The following is a 14,823-nucleotide window of genomic DNA, read 5'->3' as shown; positions in this document are numbered from 1 at the left end:
TGATTTTTTGGGTTCTGTATAATGAAACGTGTCGACATTTGGAAAGTCTGCATAGGTGTCACAAAATCATGCGTGGACAGAAGATTAACTTCAAGTGCAAGATGGACCAATGGATTTTCATGAAACAGGAAAGGTAAAGTTCATTGACATGGTTTCAGATTCCACATTGTAACTTCCTTTAAGAAACCACCAGTCATAGGGTTTTCATGTATTATCAAAACAATGTCCATAATTATGTGAGAAAGCTACTAAAACACTCCCGCTTTTTCCTACTACATATCTGTGTGAGGCTAGATTTTCTTCCAACACCTCAGACAAAACAACATATTACAACACATTGAACGCGGAAGAAATATCAGAATTCAGCTATCTCCGATTATGCCAGACATTAAAGGGATTTTCAAAAAATACAGAACAATACCATTTTCCTCACTCATGTTTTTATTTTGGAAAAAAAGTTATTTTTCATAAAAATTTTATTATGTTGTAAGGGGTTTACTGTTGTTTTAAATAAATGAATGACTATTTTTAAACTGCCCAGTTTTAATTTTTGATGGGATAAATATTGACATCTATAACCCAGCTAAACAAAAGCTCCTTGGGGTTCTCAGTAATTTAAGAACATAAAGGGTCCCTCAGACCAAAATGTTTGAGAACTGCTGATTTGGAAGCCATACATTTACTCTCCTAGAATGCAAAGAAAAGGGCTGAGGAGACAGAAGTGCGGAGAGAAGATGATGGCCAAGGCAGAGAAGGGCAAACACCTGACGGGTAATAAGGCACACCTTGGAGATATTGTGGGTTCAGTTCCAGACCACCGCAACAAAATGAATATTGCAATAAAGGGAGTCGCAGGAATTTCTTGGTTCCCCAGGGCAAATAAAAGTTATGTTTACGCTATACTGAAGTCTATTAAGTGTGCAATAACATTATGTTTGAAAAAATAATGCGCATACCTTAATTAAAATATTTTCTCGTTAAAAATTGCTAACCTTCTTCTGAGTCATATTCTTTTTGCGGGTGGAGGGTCCCGCCTCTGTGCTGGTGGCTGCTGACTCATCAGGGTGGTGGGTGTTGAAGGCTAGGGCAGCGGCAGTGATTTCCTAAAATAAGACAACAATGAAGTTCGCTGCATGGACTCTTTGTTTCGTGAACAGTGTCTCTGCAGCCTGCAATGCTGTCTGATAGCAATTTACCCACAGTAGAACTTCTTTCAAAATTGGAGCCAATTCTGTCAAATCCTGTTGCTGCGTTATCAACTCAGTTTATGGAAGATTCTAAATCCTTCGTTATCATTTCAGCCGTCTTCACAGCATCTTCACCAGGAGTAGATCCATCTCCAGAAACCGCTTTCTTTGCTCATCCGTGAGAAGCCACTCCTCATCTGTTCAAGTTGTATCATAAGATTGCAGCAATTCAGCGACATCTTGAGGCTCCACTTCTAATTCCAGTTTTCTCACTGTGTCCACCACAACTGCAGTTACTTCTTCCACTGGAGTCTTGAACCCCTCCAAGTCCTCCGTTGAGAGTTGGAATCAACTTCTTACAGACTCCTGTGAATGTTGATATTTGGACCTCTTTCCGTGAATCATGGATGTTCTTCATGGCATCTAGAATGACAAATCCTTCCCAAGGTGTTTTCAATTTACTTTTCCCACATTCATCAGAGGAATCACTGTCTCTGGCAGCTACGGCCTCATGAAAGGCATTTCTTAAAGAATAAGACTTGGAAGCCAAAATTACTCCTCAATCCATGGGCTGCAGAATGGATGTGTCTTAGCAGCATGAAAACAATATTAATCTCATTGTCCATCTCCATCAGAGATCTTGGGTGACCAGGTACATTGTCAATGAGCAGTATTATTATTTTTTGCGGTACGCGGGCCTCTCACTGCTGTGGCCTCTCCCGTTGCGGAGCACAGGCCCCGGACGTGCAGGCTCAGCGGCCATGGCTCACGGGCCCAGCCGCTCCACAGCACGTGGGATCTTCCTGGACCGGGGCATGAACCCGTGTCCCCTGCATCAGCAGGCGGACTCTCAACCACTGCGCCACCAGGGAAGCCCAGCAGTATTATTTTGAAAGGAATCTTTTCCTGAGCAGTAGGTCTCATCAGTGAGCTTAAAATATTCAGTAAACTGTATTGTAAACAGATGTGCTGTCATCTAGGCTTTGTTGTTCCATTTACAGAGCACAGGAAGAGTAGATTTATCATAGTTCTTCAGGACCCTAGGGTTTTCAAAATGGTGAATGAGCCCTGGCTTCAACTTAAAGTCACCAGCTGCATTAGCCCCTAACAAGAGAGTCAGCCTGACTTTTGAAGCTTTGAAGCCAGGTATTGACTTCTCCTCTCAAGCTATGGGAGTCCTAGATGGCACCCAAAATCAAGGTGTTGGTGGGAATGGGATTCTTCTTGGAGGCTCAGGGGGAAGGTCTGTGCCCTTGCTTTCCCAGCTTCTAGAGGGCAACTGTATTCACTGGCTCACGGCCCCTTCTTCCATCTCAGAGCCAGCAATGGCGGGTTGAGTCCTTCTCACCATGAATCACTCTTACGTTGCCCTGTGTCCCCCCTCCTTCCATCTGTCAGGCCCCTTGTGGCTCACCTGGATAACCCAGGACTGTCTCCCTGTGTCCAGGCCCTGATCAGCATCCTTCCATCTATCAGGCCCCTTGTGGCCACACTGGCCCACCTGGATTACCCAGGATTGTCTCCCCATGCTGAGGCCCTGACTGGCACCCTTAATTGCATCTGCAATCTTAATTCCCCTTTGCCAGGTAGCCCAGTATACTCACAGATTCGGGGGATTAGGACATGGGCATCTGTGGGGGCTCATTATTCTGCCATGGTTCTGAGGGGAAAATGTGTGAGCAGAGATCTCACTCCCAGCTGAGAGATTCCCAAATATAAAATCCCCCACCCCCATGCCATTCCTGAGAAAACAAGGTGAAGATGTGCTCCGGAGGACTGAAAATCGAATCTCAAGTGTGACCCTTAAGAATGAGGGTGAAAGGACCAATGAGTCACAGAATTGAGACGAAAGTATTAAAAGTACATCAACCAAACTAAAGTGTCAGAGAGAATTGCTGAAAGAGGACAAACATAATGTAGTAAGAACTGAAGAGCCATTACATGATCTAAGGTCCTGATTATATGAGTTAAGTATCAGGAATTATAATGAGGGAAACAGACACTTGCTAAAGTTCTTTGAGGTCTTCTGAATGAGCAAATGATGATAAAAGGGATAAAGAGGAAATACGTGGTGATGTGTGAACGACAGCCCACTGAGAGAGGCTCACAGGAATCTCACAGGTGAACCCAGACCACAGTTAATCTCCAGGCTGGGCTGGCGGCTGACTTCCTGTTTCAGCCCCTGTGTGTTTTCAACCCTGGAGTTGCCTGTCTGTGGTGCCAGGTGGCCCAGCAAAGGGTGACCTCAAATTCCTTATTATTTATTTTTAAAGCAAGTCATGGTTTGCAAACCACGTGTCACACCAGGAGCTCTTTCGTGGGTAGTCTCAGGCATTCAGGTCTGTTTGCAAAGATTGCAAATCCACATCACCACCTGTTTGCCTTTCTGGGGAAGGTCCGCACCCTAATATTTGACTTGTGGGCTGTGCCCTTGAAAACAGGGTGTTCTATTTAGGTAAACTTGGGTCCTCACCCAGCAACATGAGTCACCCATGCATTCTCATTTATCCCTTTCCTATGTAAACTTTGGGATTTTTGTGTTTTTCTAATTTGGAAAACTTCTTTATCTTTCTGATTTTAAGACACTCTTTAGAGATCAAAGATATGAATCACTGCCATTTCTGTTAAAACTGTTTCTTCTAGGGGCTTCCCTGGTGGCGCAGTGGTTGACAGTCCGCCTGCCGATGCAGGGGACACGGGTTCGTGCCCCGGTCCGGGAAGATCCCACGTGCCGTGGAGCGACTGGGCCCGTGAGCCACGGCTGCTGAGCCTGCACGTCCGGAGCCTGTGCTCCGCAACGGGAGAGGCCACAACAGTGAGAGGCCTGCATACTGCAAAAAAAAACCAAAAACAAAACAAAACTTTTTCTTCTAATTTTTAAAAAATTAAACATTTTCCTTTTAAATTCAGATGAACGTATTTAGTCAATACTTACCAGTATTTTGTGTTGTGATGTCTACCTGTGTTGTCATAGGTAGGCTTTTCCACTCCAAGATTATGTACATATTTACTTGTATTTTCTTCCAATAATTTTCAGTTTCATGTTTTACATTTTTAATATATCAGTTATAAATCTAACTGAGGTCAAACTCCCTCCTCCAGCCCTGCACTCATGGTCAACTATTCCAACACTTAGCTTTAACTAATTCTTCCCTCTTTTACTGATATGAAATGTTACCATTGTACTAGATATTGTTATACATACTTGGTTGCATTTTAGGACTTTCATGTTGTTTCACTGATTATCGACATCTGTGAAAGGGGTAGCTGCCAGAACAGACCAGTGGAACACGAGGCAGATGTAAGGATGTGCAGCCCTTGAGTGTGCCAGAGTTTAGCAGGGTGTCAGGGACAAAGGAAAGGCTTTCTGTGTTTTTTCGTTGGTTTGTTCTTGCTTTTTTTTGTTCCAATATGGCGACTGATCCTACCGACATTCCAGGTAGGAGCTAGAGGGCAGAGAGGGAGTAACTGAGGCAGCTCCATGCTCTAGGAGCTGGGAGCAGACAGGAAAGGGCCAGAGCACAAGTAAGGGCCAGGAAAGGGAACACAGGGTGGGCATGAACACAGGTAAGAACGGAGGCAGCATGGGGGGAGGTTACACCTGGTATCCGTGAGCTTTCTGTGAGGAACTGGGTGAGCTCACTGCGACAGTGACCGGGGTCCAGAGGAGAGTGAAGGCTTGAGGAATTGCCTAAGAATTTTTGTGCATCTTTGGGTTTTGGATTCTCCAGAGTGTAGCACTGTGTTGATGGGAAGCCAGGAATAACATCACACCGCGTACGGTAAACACCCCCCTCCCAAGTCCCTGGTCACACATGCTGACTTCAGGGAGAGACTTATATCTGCCTGGGGCTAAATCAAAGGTCAGATGGCCTCCCCCTTCCTTCTCCTCAAATTCCCGAAATAGCCTGTGAGAAAAGCCATTTGGAAGCTCCACAAGGAACCTGCCACTCAGCAGCTAGACCCCCAGGGACATCCTCCTGGTCCGTTCAGAGGGTAGCTGTCCACACGGTCTGCCCACAGCCCCAGTCCCTGGAACGAGAGTGTTCTGTTTGAAATGTCCCTTTAAGAGGCTCATGGGGAAGATGCACCAAGATGCTCCAGCCTTTGCACTTCACCACCGGATGGCCTCCATCTTCCCCATGGGGCTGTGAGAAGTCCTCTGCACAGGGCAGGAGGTCAGGCCTGGCCGAGGGGTCAGAGGCTTTCATGTCATGGAGATGGTCTACTGGGCATGCGGGCATTAGTGCTGGGGACCTGGGTCAGCTCGCTGGTCACACACTTTTTGACAGCAGAAGCCAAAGAGGTGCTGGTCCTACCCCACAGGAGGAGGTGCTGGAGCCCTCACCCAGGCCCCATCCCAGCATCCTTTACAGGGTGATGCTCCCACATGGGGAGAAAAACTGAGCAGCAATCCATCAAACATACATTTCTGTTAACTTTGTAAACACTAAAGGAAACGTATTCCTTTTTTGTTTGTTTCCTAACTGGTATATTTGGTGAATTGGCTGTTTAGCAAATCGCCTCTCCGGTAAATGTGCTGCTGGTGAACTGACCTTGAGCCCCCACACTATGTCCATTTGACATGTATTCAGGACAGGAAAGTTCCTTCCAAGTAATGCATGTGTTTGTTTCTTGGTTTCACGGTTTCCCCCCTATTAACTTTGTTCTGTCAATGACCTCGGTAGGTGTTTTGAGCTGGGCCATCCATCTGGCATCTTTCAGAGTGTGTCAATGACATCAAAAACTCATCTGATTGCTATACATCTGAAACCAACACAACCTTGTAAATCAACTATATCTCAATAAAAATTAAAAAACAAACAAACAAAAAACTCATCTGAACAACCCCTGAGCAGCTCAGTTTGTTAAGGTCACCCACTTAGCTGTCACCTGAGGGCCAGTTTCTCCATTCAGCCCATTGTTGGTTCGTAGATTAGAGAATCAGGAACTGGGAGAAAATATGAGGACTCCAAGGAATCGTGGAGAAACCAGACGTGTGACAGAGAATGGGATTCTGTGGCTGCAGGAAATGGACGATTAATGTTGAAACTGGTGAAATGTACAGATTAACACTGAGAGGAGATTGGGAAGGAGGGGGTTTATTATTTTTAAACTGTCTTCGGTTTCACTGTAGACTGCTGGTATTTTAGCCAACTTGCTCTGCAGAAACAATCTCAGTGTCCAGAACCCAAAGGTCTTTATTCGGAGCTTGTTCCCGCCACGCCCTTCCTAGGTCTCAGCACCCACCCGAGCAGAACCTGAACCCGCACCCCGTGTGTCCTGGCCTCAGAACCACATGCCTGGGCCCTGCTCCCAGGGGTCACGGGGACCCTGGGGATAAGGCTTGTCACAGGCAGAGGCGGCTTCACCTCTTGTTACACAGTTAACCAATACCACAGTGAGCAAGAGACAGAAACATCAAAAAATAAAACCCACAAAATACCCTTCACTAAGCCCCCGCTGTTTACACGACTCTTCCCAAGTGTGTCACCAGGAGCCTGTGTCTGCACAGGAAGCACCAATCACGGGAAGGCTACTGGGGCTCCAGCATCCTTGCCTTGACTCTGATGTGGATTCTCTGAACCACCACCTCTCCGAACTAGAGCATTTCCAGGGACCGTGTCCTGCGCTATTGTATTTAATAAGCTCACCATCTAATCGCACACGGAAGGCCAAGAAGACGCAGCAGAGCGGCCGATCTGAAGGCTGCTTGAGCAGAAGGCCTCAGGCACTTCCGAACAAGGACATCACCCTGACCGTAACCGACTGGCCGGGGACCTGACCTGACCCACAGGCCCCCCAGAAGTGGAGGCAGCACCACCCGGATCCTTAGAAGACTTCCTTTCCCAGCAGTAACTGGAGGTGACCTGGGCGTGTCTCCCTTTTACGGTGTGAAATGACTAGAGGAACATGGAAAATAAAGAGGAAGGGTGTCAGGAGGGCATCCCCCGTAGGCAAGAAAGACAGGAATTTCTGCAAAACCACCCGAGCTCTGCCTGGACGGAGGGAGGGGCTGACCCACTCAAGGGTCTCCCTGGAGGGCTGGGTTCCCCTCCCCTCTGACTGATCTGCGATTCTATATACGTATCGAATGGGAGGGTCTAAGCTGTCATTGAAAATAAAAGTACATCAACTATACTTCAATTAAAAAAATAAATTAAAAAAAATAAAAAAATAAAAGTGACAACAGCTGGACTGCCTGGAGAGGCTGTGATCCCCAGAGCAAAGGCCAGGTGGGCTCTGTCGCTGAGAGCCTGTGGCCCTGGGCCCCGGGTGCAGCCTCCAGGCCACGGCTGAAGCAGAGGGAGGGGACGAGGGGCGGGGCGGGCCCAATCAGCACGAGGACGCTGGCCAAGGTCGGCTCTGGGCCCCAGTCCTGGGGTCGCGGGGGGCTGAGTCAGGGCCCTAGGCACCAGTGGGGAGAAAGCGTCTTCATAATGAAAACCCGGGGGCGGGGGTGACCTGCAGCCCAAGACAGAGCGGAAGGTGGAGAGCTCCACAGAGGGGCGGCAGGAAGCCTTGCGGTCCTGGTCCGACGCCTCCCCGCCATCGAGAGAGGTGCTGGGCTCCCCTGAACTTGTTTCACTTAACAGTTTGTCTGTTTGTGTGGACTCTGCTCTGTGTCGGGACCCAGAGACTCCCATCGCTGCTCCTTCTGTCTCCGCTGGGGTCCGTCTTTCTCTCTGTGTCCTCCCTCCAGGGTGGTCTCCTCCAGACCCATGGCTTTAAACACTGGGGCAGCTAAGTAATGATCCCTCTACCCCCAAAACGTTGTATGTCCTGGTTCTTAGAACCTGGGACTGCGTCTCCTTACAGGGCAAGAGGGACCTGCAGGTGTGATTAAATTAAGGGTTGTGAGTCGGTGACGGGATTAGCTGGGTGGGCTCAGCGTGATCGTGAGGTCCTTCTAGGCAAAACAGGAGGGCAGGAGAGCCAGAGAGATGCAACGACAGAAGCAGAGGTCAGAAAGACAGAGACTGGAAGACAGCAGGCTGACGGCCTCGAAGAGGCAGGAGGGGCAGAAGCCAAGGAGCGTGGGCGCCTCGAGACGGCGGCGGAGGCGAGGGACCCTCCGGAAGGCGGGCAGCCCTGCCCACACCTTGGCTTCTGGCCTCTAGAGCCGCGAGGGATTTGTGTGCTTTAAGCCACCGAGTCTGGAATGATTCCAGCAGCCACAGCATCTGTAGGTGGATGCGCCCTCAGTCCTGTCTCTGCTGGGTTCCAGCCCCGTGGGTGTGGGGCTTCCCTGGCCACTTCGTGTCTAACAGGCAACCCAGTGTCAACAGGTCTGACCCGTGTGTCCTGGTTTTCTCCACACCTGCTCCACCCTCGCCTTCCCCAGGTGAGATGACGGCACCTCCATGCCCCAGTTACTCAGGCCATGGCTCTGGAGTGACCCTGACCTTGACGCCTCCCATACTCCACACCCCACATCCAACCCGTGGGCAAACTTGCAGGTGCCCCCTTCAAAGCTCATCTGATCACTTCTCCGTAGCCCACCGCCTGCAGAGCAGAAGCCGGGTCTTGTTACTCCCCTGCCCAAAGGCCTGCAGCCACGCGGGGAAAGGCCCAAGTTCTGCCCGGGTCCTCAGCCCCCCGACGGTCTGCTCCCCATCATGGCTCTAACCTCCTCTTGGTGCTCCGCCACCAGGGGCCTTTCAGGCATTTCCTTGGCTACCTCCCCCCCCGCTGAGTCTTTATACAATGTCTCCTTCGCAATAGGCCTACCAACCCACAAAAGTCACCAAGACAACAGGGAGCCTGGGGGACAGCTAAGCCTTGGAGATCTGGTGGAGGAATATGCAAGGGCAGAGGGGGAGTAAGTAACGCCGGGTGGGTTTTAGCCCACGGGGAGAGACATGCAAAATGGCGCTGGGGCCTCCATGCTGAGGATGAGGTGCCCCCAACACCGCTGGGAAGAGGCAGAAGTCAGCCTTTGTCCTAAATGCCCTTGCTCCCAGCTTCTGGGTGTCTCAGGCCAGCGTCAAGGCTTTCCCTATTCATCACCTTTAGCTCTTTTATTCGTGCAATGCCGTGCCCTAAGCATCACCCCACTTAGGAGAGAATGTCACCCTGGGGTTGGATCAAGTTGAACTAAACCTATTCAGGGAATATCTGGCTCTCAGGAGCAAAGCCAGATCTCCTTGCTTTAATTAGGAAGAAACTTAATTAAAGTTTCTTAAGGCCAGAAAGCAGAATGTTTCCTGGCGCCCGGCTTCCGGCCAGTGTCCTGTACCCGAGCTCCTGCTGTCTGTCCGCTCAGAGGGCCGCGAGGTGACAGCCCCTCCGGAGGCCACCAGGGCTGCACTGCGGGGGCCCAGCCACACACACTCACTCTAGTCTCTCCTCTTCTTTCCTTCGAAGGTCAAAGTCCCGTTGAACCACTTCCCAGACGTGCTTGGCCTCTTCATCCGTGAGCGTGGAAAGATCCAGTTTTTTCCCCATCTCTGCCTCTCGTCGGGGTCACACCTGCAATAACACAGGACCACAGTGTTCAGCCCGGGAAGCCGGCGGGCGGATGCCGGCCAAGTCACAAAGAAGAGGCGACACGGCAAGTGCTGATTTCCCAGCAGTTGGAACCTGGGTTAAATGGTTTTAGAAAACAGGCAAACGGGTGTCTGGAAACATGTGCAGTGGAAATAAACGAACCCACGCGTACAATCCCCACCCCCGGAGCCAGGCTTCAGATGACCTTATGCCCTTTCCGAGGACACTGAAGACCCCAATCAATGCCAAGAGGACCAAGGAAGGAAAACCCAAATGTCAAAAAGCAAGAGAAGGAGAGCTCTACCACCTTGCTCGCTATGCAGACCAGCAGCAGCTCCCAGAGCCTGTGAGACATGCAGACTCCCAGGCCCTGCCCCAGCCCTCCTGACTCAGAATCTGTACCCTAACGAGATCTTCTGATGACACCTCCACCTGTCTCTCCCTCCCCCATCACGCCTGCCCCTGGAGTATTCCTTCACACCTAACAGCTGGTGACATCACATATCGCGATGATGGCGACTTCTCCCTGGCACATGGGGGTGCTTTTCTGTGCTCCCACCTCTCTGGTCTTCGTCAGGCCACACAGGGGCCCCTTGGCCAGAGACTGTGGCCACTACACCCGGTCCAGCTCTGCTCTGGGGGAAGATTCTGTTTGGGTGACAGGCTCCCTGTGGGCAAACCGAGAGTTCAAGAACCTCTGTGCGACTTCAGCCACTCTTCACTGGAGGACTGAAAACTGCTTTTTAGGAACATCAGAGAAGGGATCCAATCTGTCTGCTCTCACTGGGAAACCTTAACACCAATCGAAAGACCCAATGTTGCTTCTGAATTCTGGGGAACTTCTCCCTCTCACCAGTGCTGACCAGCCGAAAGTACTTTCTGCAGAAATGTGAACACAACTTGCTGTTAGAAAACTGCTTTGCTGTACAAGAGCTTAATTATGAAAAGTGCCGTTTTCTGAGAAACACTCGATGCCAGCTAAAATGGGGATGTCCACGGAGATCCCACGGCTGTCAACTAAACTGTTTCCTGGCTTGTGCCTTAAAGTCGGTGAAAAATAATTTCTTAAATGTTTTGCACCGACCCCTCAGTATTTCCATCCTCAAGCACCGTGCTGACTGTGAACAAGGCATTAAGAGGATGCCCTGATGTGCCAGAATCATTCAAACTATTTTCATCACGGTTGACTTTAGATTTTGGACATGAAAACATTAAACCAAGACTGATTCCTGATGCTTCTCTAGAGCACACAGTTTCTGTTTTTAAAAAAACTGGAACAAAAAGTTATTTGATGGGGATCCCCTGGTGGCGCAGTGGTTGGGAGTCCGCCTGCCGATGCAGGAGACGCGGGTTCGTGCCCCGGTCCGGGAAGATCCCACATGCTGCGGAGCGGCTGGGCCCGTGAGCCATGGCCACTGAGCCTGCGCGTCCGGAGCCTGTGCTCCGCAACGGGAGAGGCCACGACACTGAGAGGCCCGTGTACCGCCAAAAAAAAAAAAAAAAAGAAAAAGAAAAAGTCATTTGATGGATGACAGGGGTTTACTCATTTTTGTTTTTCACCATTGTTGAAAAAAATTCTATCATAAGGAGCCCATTCATTGAAATTCTCTTCCCAGAGCAGATGAAAGCCGTGACTATCAGCTGAGTAGTTAGCATTCTCTCTCCTCTCCTAAAGGAAAAGTCACAATTCCAGGCCTTATTTCAAGAAACTAAAATTGTGAGGTGTGGGGGAAAAAAGCGAAACAAAAGGAAACAAGTGTATGTTTCTTGTCACACAAGCGTAACCGTCTTGGAGCATGTCAGTGACCGATAAGGGATGGATGGAAAGGTCACTAGGAGTCAGAACTGCCACCCGGACGCTTCACACCCCCAGGATCCCCCCCACCCCAGCCCCCTCTCAAGTCTGTTTCTTTTGTTTGATGTGTCTTTCTAATAAGGATGGTACTTGGTTTCCCAGCTCAGACAGAAAAGGCCATTGAGGGCTGGGAACGGGCGCGCACTGGACCAGGGAGGGTCCGGGCACCTCTGGCGAGGTGGGTGCCTGCCGGGGTCGGGTGGTGAAGAGGCCCAGCCTGGCTGCCTGCTGCCTGGAGTGATGCCGGGCAGCAACCTACTGAGATGTGAACAGGGGAGACCAGGATGCAGAGGGAAGGAGACAGCCTCCCACGCTTCAAGGGGACCACGGCACCATGGCTTAGCGCCATTTCGGAGGTGCCAGGGATGACCCTGAATTGTTGAGGAAAGTGATATGTGTACATGATGCTCTGTTTAATGAAGCCAGGAATGATGCAATAGACTCTGAGAAACAAGCATCCCACATAGCTAAACCAAGAGCAGACGGTTGGTACTTCATGGATTAGACATCATCTGAAAAATTTTACTCTGGTGCCTATCTTTATTTATTTAACATCTTTATTGGAGTATAATTGCTTCACAACGGTGTGTTTCTGCTGTATAACAAAGTGAATCAGCTATACATATACATATATCCCCATATCCCCTCCCTCTCGCGTCTCCCTCCCACCCTCCCTATCCCACCCCTCTAGGTGGTCACAAAGCACCGCGCTGATCTCCCTGTGCTATGCGGCTGCTTCCCACTAGCTATCTATTTTACATTTGGTAGTGTATACATGTCCATGCCACGCTCTCACTTGGTCCCAACTTACCCTTTCCCCTCCCCAGGTCCTGAAGTCCATTCTCTACATCTGCACCTTTATTCCTGTCCTGCCCCTAGATTCTTCAGAACCTTTTTTTCTTAGATTCCATATATATGTGTTAGCATACGGATTTGTTTTTCTCCTTCTGACTTACTTCACTCTGTATGACAGACTCTAGGTCCATCCACCTCACTACAAATAACTCAATTTCGCTTTCTTTTTATGGCTGAGTAATATTCCATTGTATATATGTGCCATATCTTCTATCAATGGACACTTAGCTTGCTTCCATGTCCTGGCTATTGTAAACAGAGCTGCAATGAACATTGTGGTACGTGACTCTTTTTGAATTATGGTTTTCTCAGGGTATATGTGGTGCCTTTTTTTTTTTTTTTTGCGGTACGCGGGCCTCTCACTGTTGTGGCCTCTCTCCTTGTGGAGCACAGGCTCTGGACGCGCAGGCTCAGTGGCCATGGCTCATGGGCTCAGCCGCTCCGCGGCATGAGGGATCCTCCCGGACCGGGGCACAAACCCATGTCCCCCGCATTGGCAGGCGGACTCTCAACCACTGTGCCACCAGGGAAGCCCTGTGGCACCTATTTTTAGCTCTGGCCCAACTTCTGGGTGAACAGGAGGTGCAGGCAGAGGAGGGGAGGGAGAGTGATTCCAAATTTCAGACACATCCCGTATGTAGGATGCTGTGCCATGCAGCAGGGACGCGATGCTTCCGAGGGAAGCATGTTCTCAGGACAGCCTGGGGTCAGGAGCCTGGCTCCCGACATGGGTCCACGACACGGGTGGTCCATGACATGGATCTTTATCTACTGTGACCAAATCTTCCCATGTAGTGAATTAATGATGTGCAGAAGCTTAAAGCTATTTACTTATTTAAAGATTTTTTGATGTGGACCATTTTTAAAGTCTTTATTGAATTTGTTACAACATTGCTTCTGTTTTATGTTCTGTTTTTTTGGCCCCGAGGCATGTGGGATCTCAGTTCCCCAGCCAGGGATTGAACCCGCACCCCCTGCATCGGAAGGTGAAGTCTTAACCACTGGACTGCCAGGGAAGTCCCAGCTTTTTATTATTTTTATTAATTTATTATTTTCTTTGTTCTCGTTGTTGGTGGTGATGATGGGTGGTGGGGTGATGGTTTAAAGCTTTTAAAAAACTATCTTTAGAAAATAATCTGAAGTCGAATGGAGAATATGTTTGATTTCAGTATTCAAAACGCATAAACCAAAAGTCTCTGGCAATCGAGGAGTGTGTTGCTAGCACCCCTTCTGGCCTGCATCAGGCTGATGGGGGAACTTGGGGTATGGGGGAAGGGCAGCCCCTCTGCCAGGTACGGCCACGCTGAGGAATCCACGTGGGTTCATGGAAGGGAACAGCCTTTCAGCCACAATCATCTCTCTCCTCACTCCCCACTTAGCTTGCTCACCAAGACCCTGATCTCCAACCGGTATCCCTCCAACCGTAAGAGTCGAGGGGGAACATGGCAGCAGAGGGCATGCTGGACCCATGGAGGGGGCCGGGCTCTGCCCTGCCCTAGCCTGGGAGAACCTCCCAGGGCATGCGTGCTGGGGTGGGGGCAGACGCCACCAGGCTCCAGCTGCTCCTGGCTCCACTTCGGTGCAGATAACGCCTAGTCATGAGCTTCCTGAACAAAACACTTTCAATTTGCGCCTGGTCCACGGCTCAGATTTAATCACATTTTTAATCTTTGAGACTGTTAGCCCTCCCCCATTGCTTAAAAGCTATAATGGATAAAACAGAGCGTGACACCGAGGTTAACGAGTTGGGAAAAGACAGAACAGGTTTTACCAAGTGGATATCCTGAACCCAGACCACCGCCATTTCAATGGTGGGTCATCTTTATCTGTTAAAGATTCGAGTTCATATTTTGGCCACATTAAAGGGAGATCTGGGCAGGGATCCCTCCTACACAAAACTTGGGCTGGCGGCGCCCTGAGCTGGAAGCGAGAGCAGTTATGCGTAGTCACCACCGTCTGAGCAGATAAACTTGGCAGCAAGTCCAAGTTCCTCTTCAATGCCCAACAAACAATGGCAGCGATGACTCAGAATCAGGTGGGCAACTCTTGCTGATAAAGATGTGGGCACATGCCTGAGGGAAGGCCAGGTGCCAGCTGTGGGGCCTCTGTGTTAACCCTTTGCGGCTGCTTCCCGAAGCTGGCCTGTGTGGTCACTTCTGCAGGCAGGGCCTGCTGCCCACTGGCAGCAACCAAACCCCCAACCCTCGTCAGCTGCAAAATGAGCACCTTCCCCGCCCCCCCACCCACTGCGGGTGCTCTGAAATCACTCCAGCAGCAAGGGCCCTGCAGCTTGCCTCCCGCCTGCCCGTTCTCTCCGTTCTCCCAGCTCCCTGGGAAGCTGCTGGAAACCTCGTTTACGCATGGACATAGTTCTGCACTTGCAGCTAAAGCCTCAGCTCTAGTCTCCACAGCAAGGACGGGTCCCAAGGTGACGCT

At 49.9% G+C, this 14,823-nt stretch overlaps 1 protein-coding gene across 1 annotated transcript in view; it reads right to left on the bottom strand.

Moving 5' to 3' along the window:
- The window catches only part of MLPH (melanophilin), a 33,886-nt gene extending 24,251 nt beyond the window's left edge, over window positions 1–9,635 (bottom strand). Inside the window, exon 1 of the mRNA XM_065880192.1 lies at window positions 9,526–9,635. Coding sequence (XP_065736264.1) covers window positions 9,526–9,635 — 110 coding nt within the window. The remainder of the gene's footprint in view (window positions 1–9,525) is intronic.
- Between the last annotated feature and the right edge of the window lie 5,188 nt (window positions 9,636–14,823).

The sequence above is a fragment of the Phocoena phocoena genome, chromosome 7 (genome assembly GCF_963924675.1).
Source record: "Phocoena phocoena chromosome 7, mPhoPho1.1, whole genome shotgun sequence".
NCBI classification, from domain to species: Eukaryota; Metazoa; Chordata; class Mammalia; order Artiodactyla; family Phocoenidae; genus Phocoena; species Phocoena phocoena.
The sequence above is the reverse complement of the archived record's forward strand: the minus strand, read 5'-3'. Positions and strand labels throughout refer to the sequence as shown.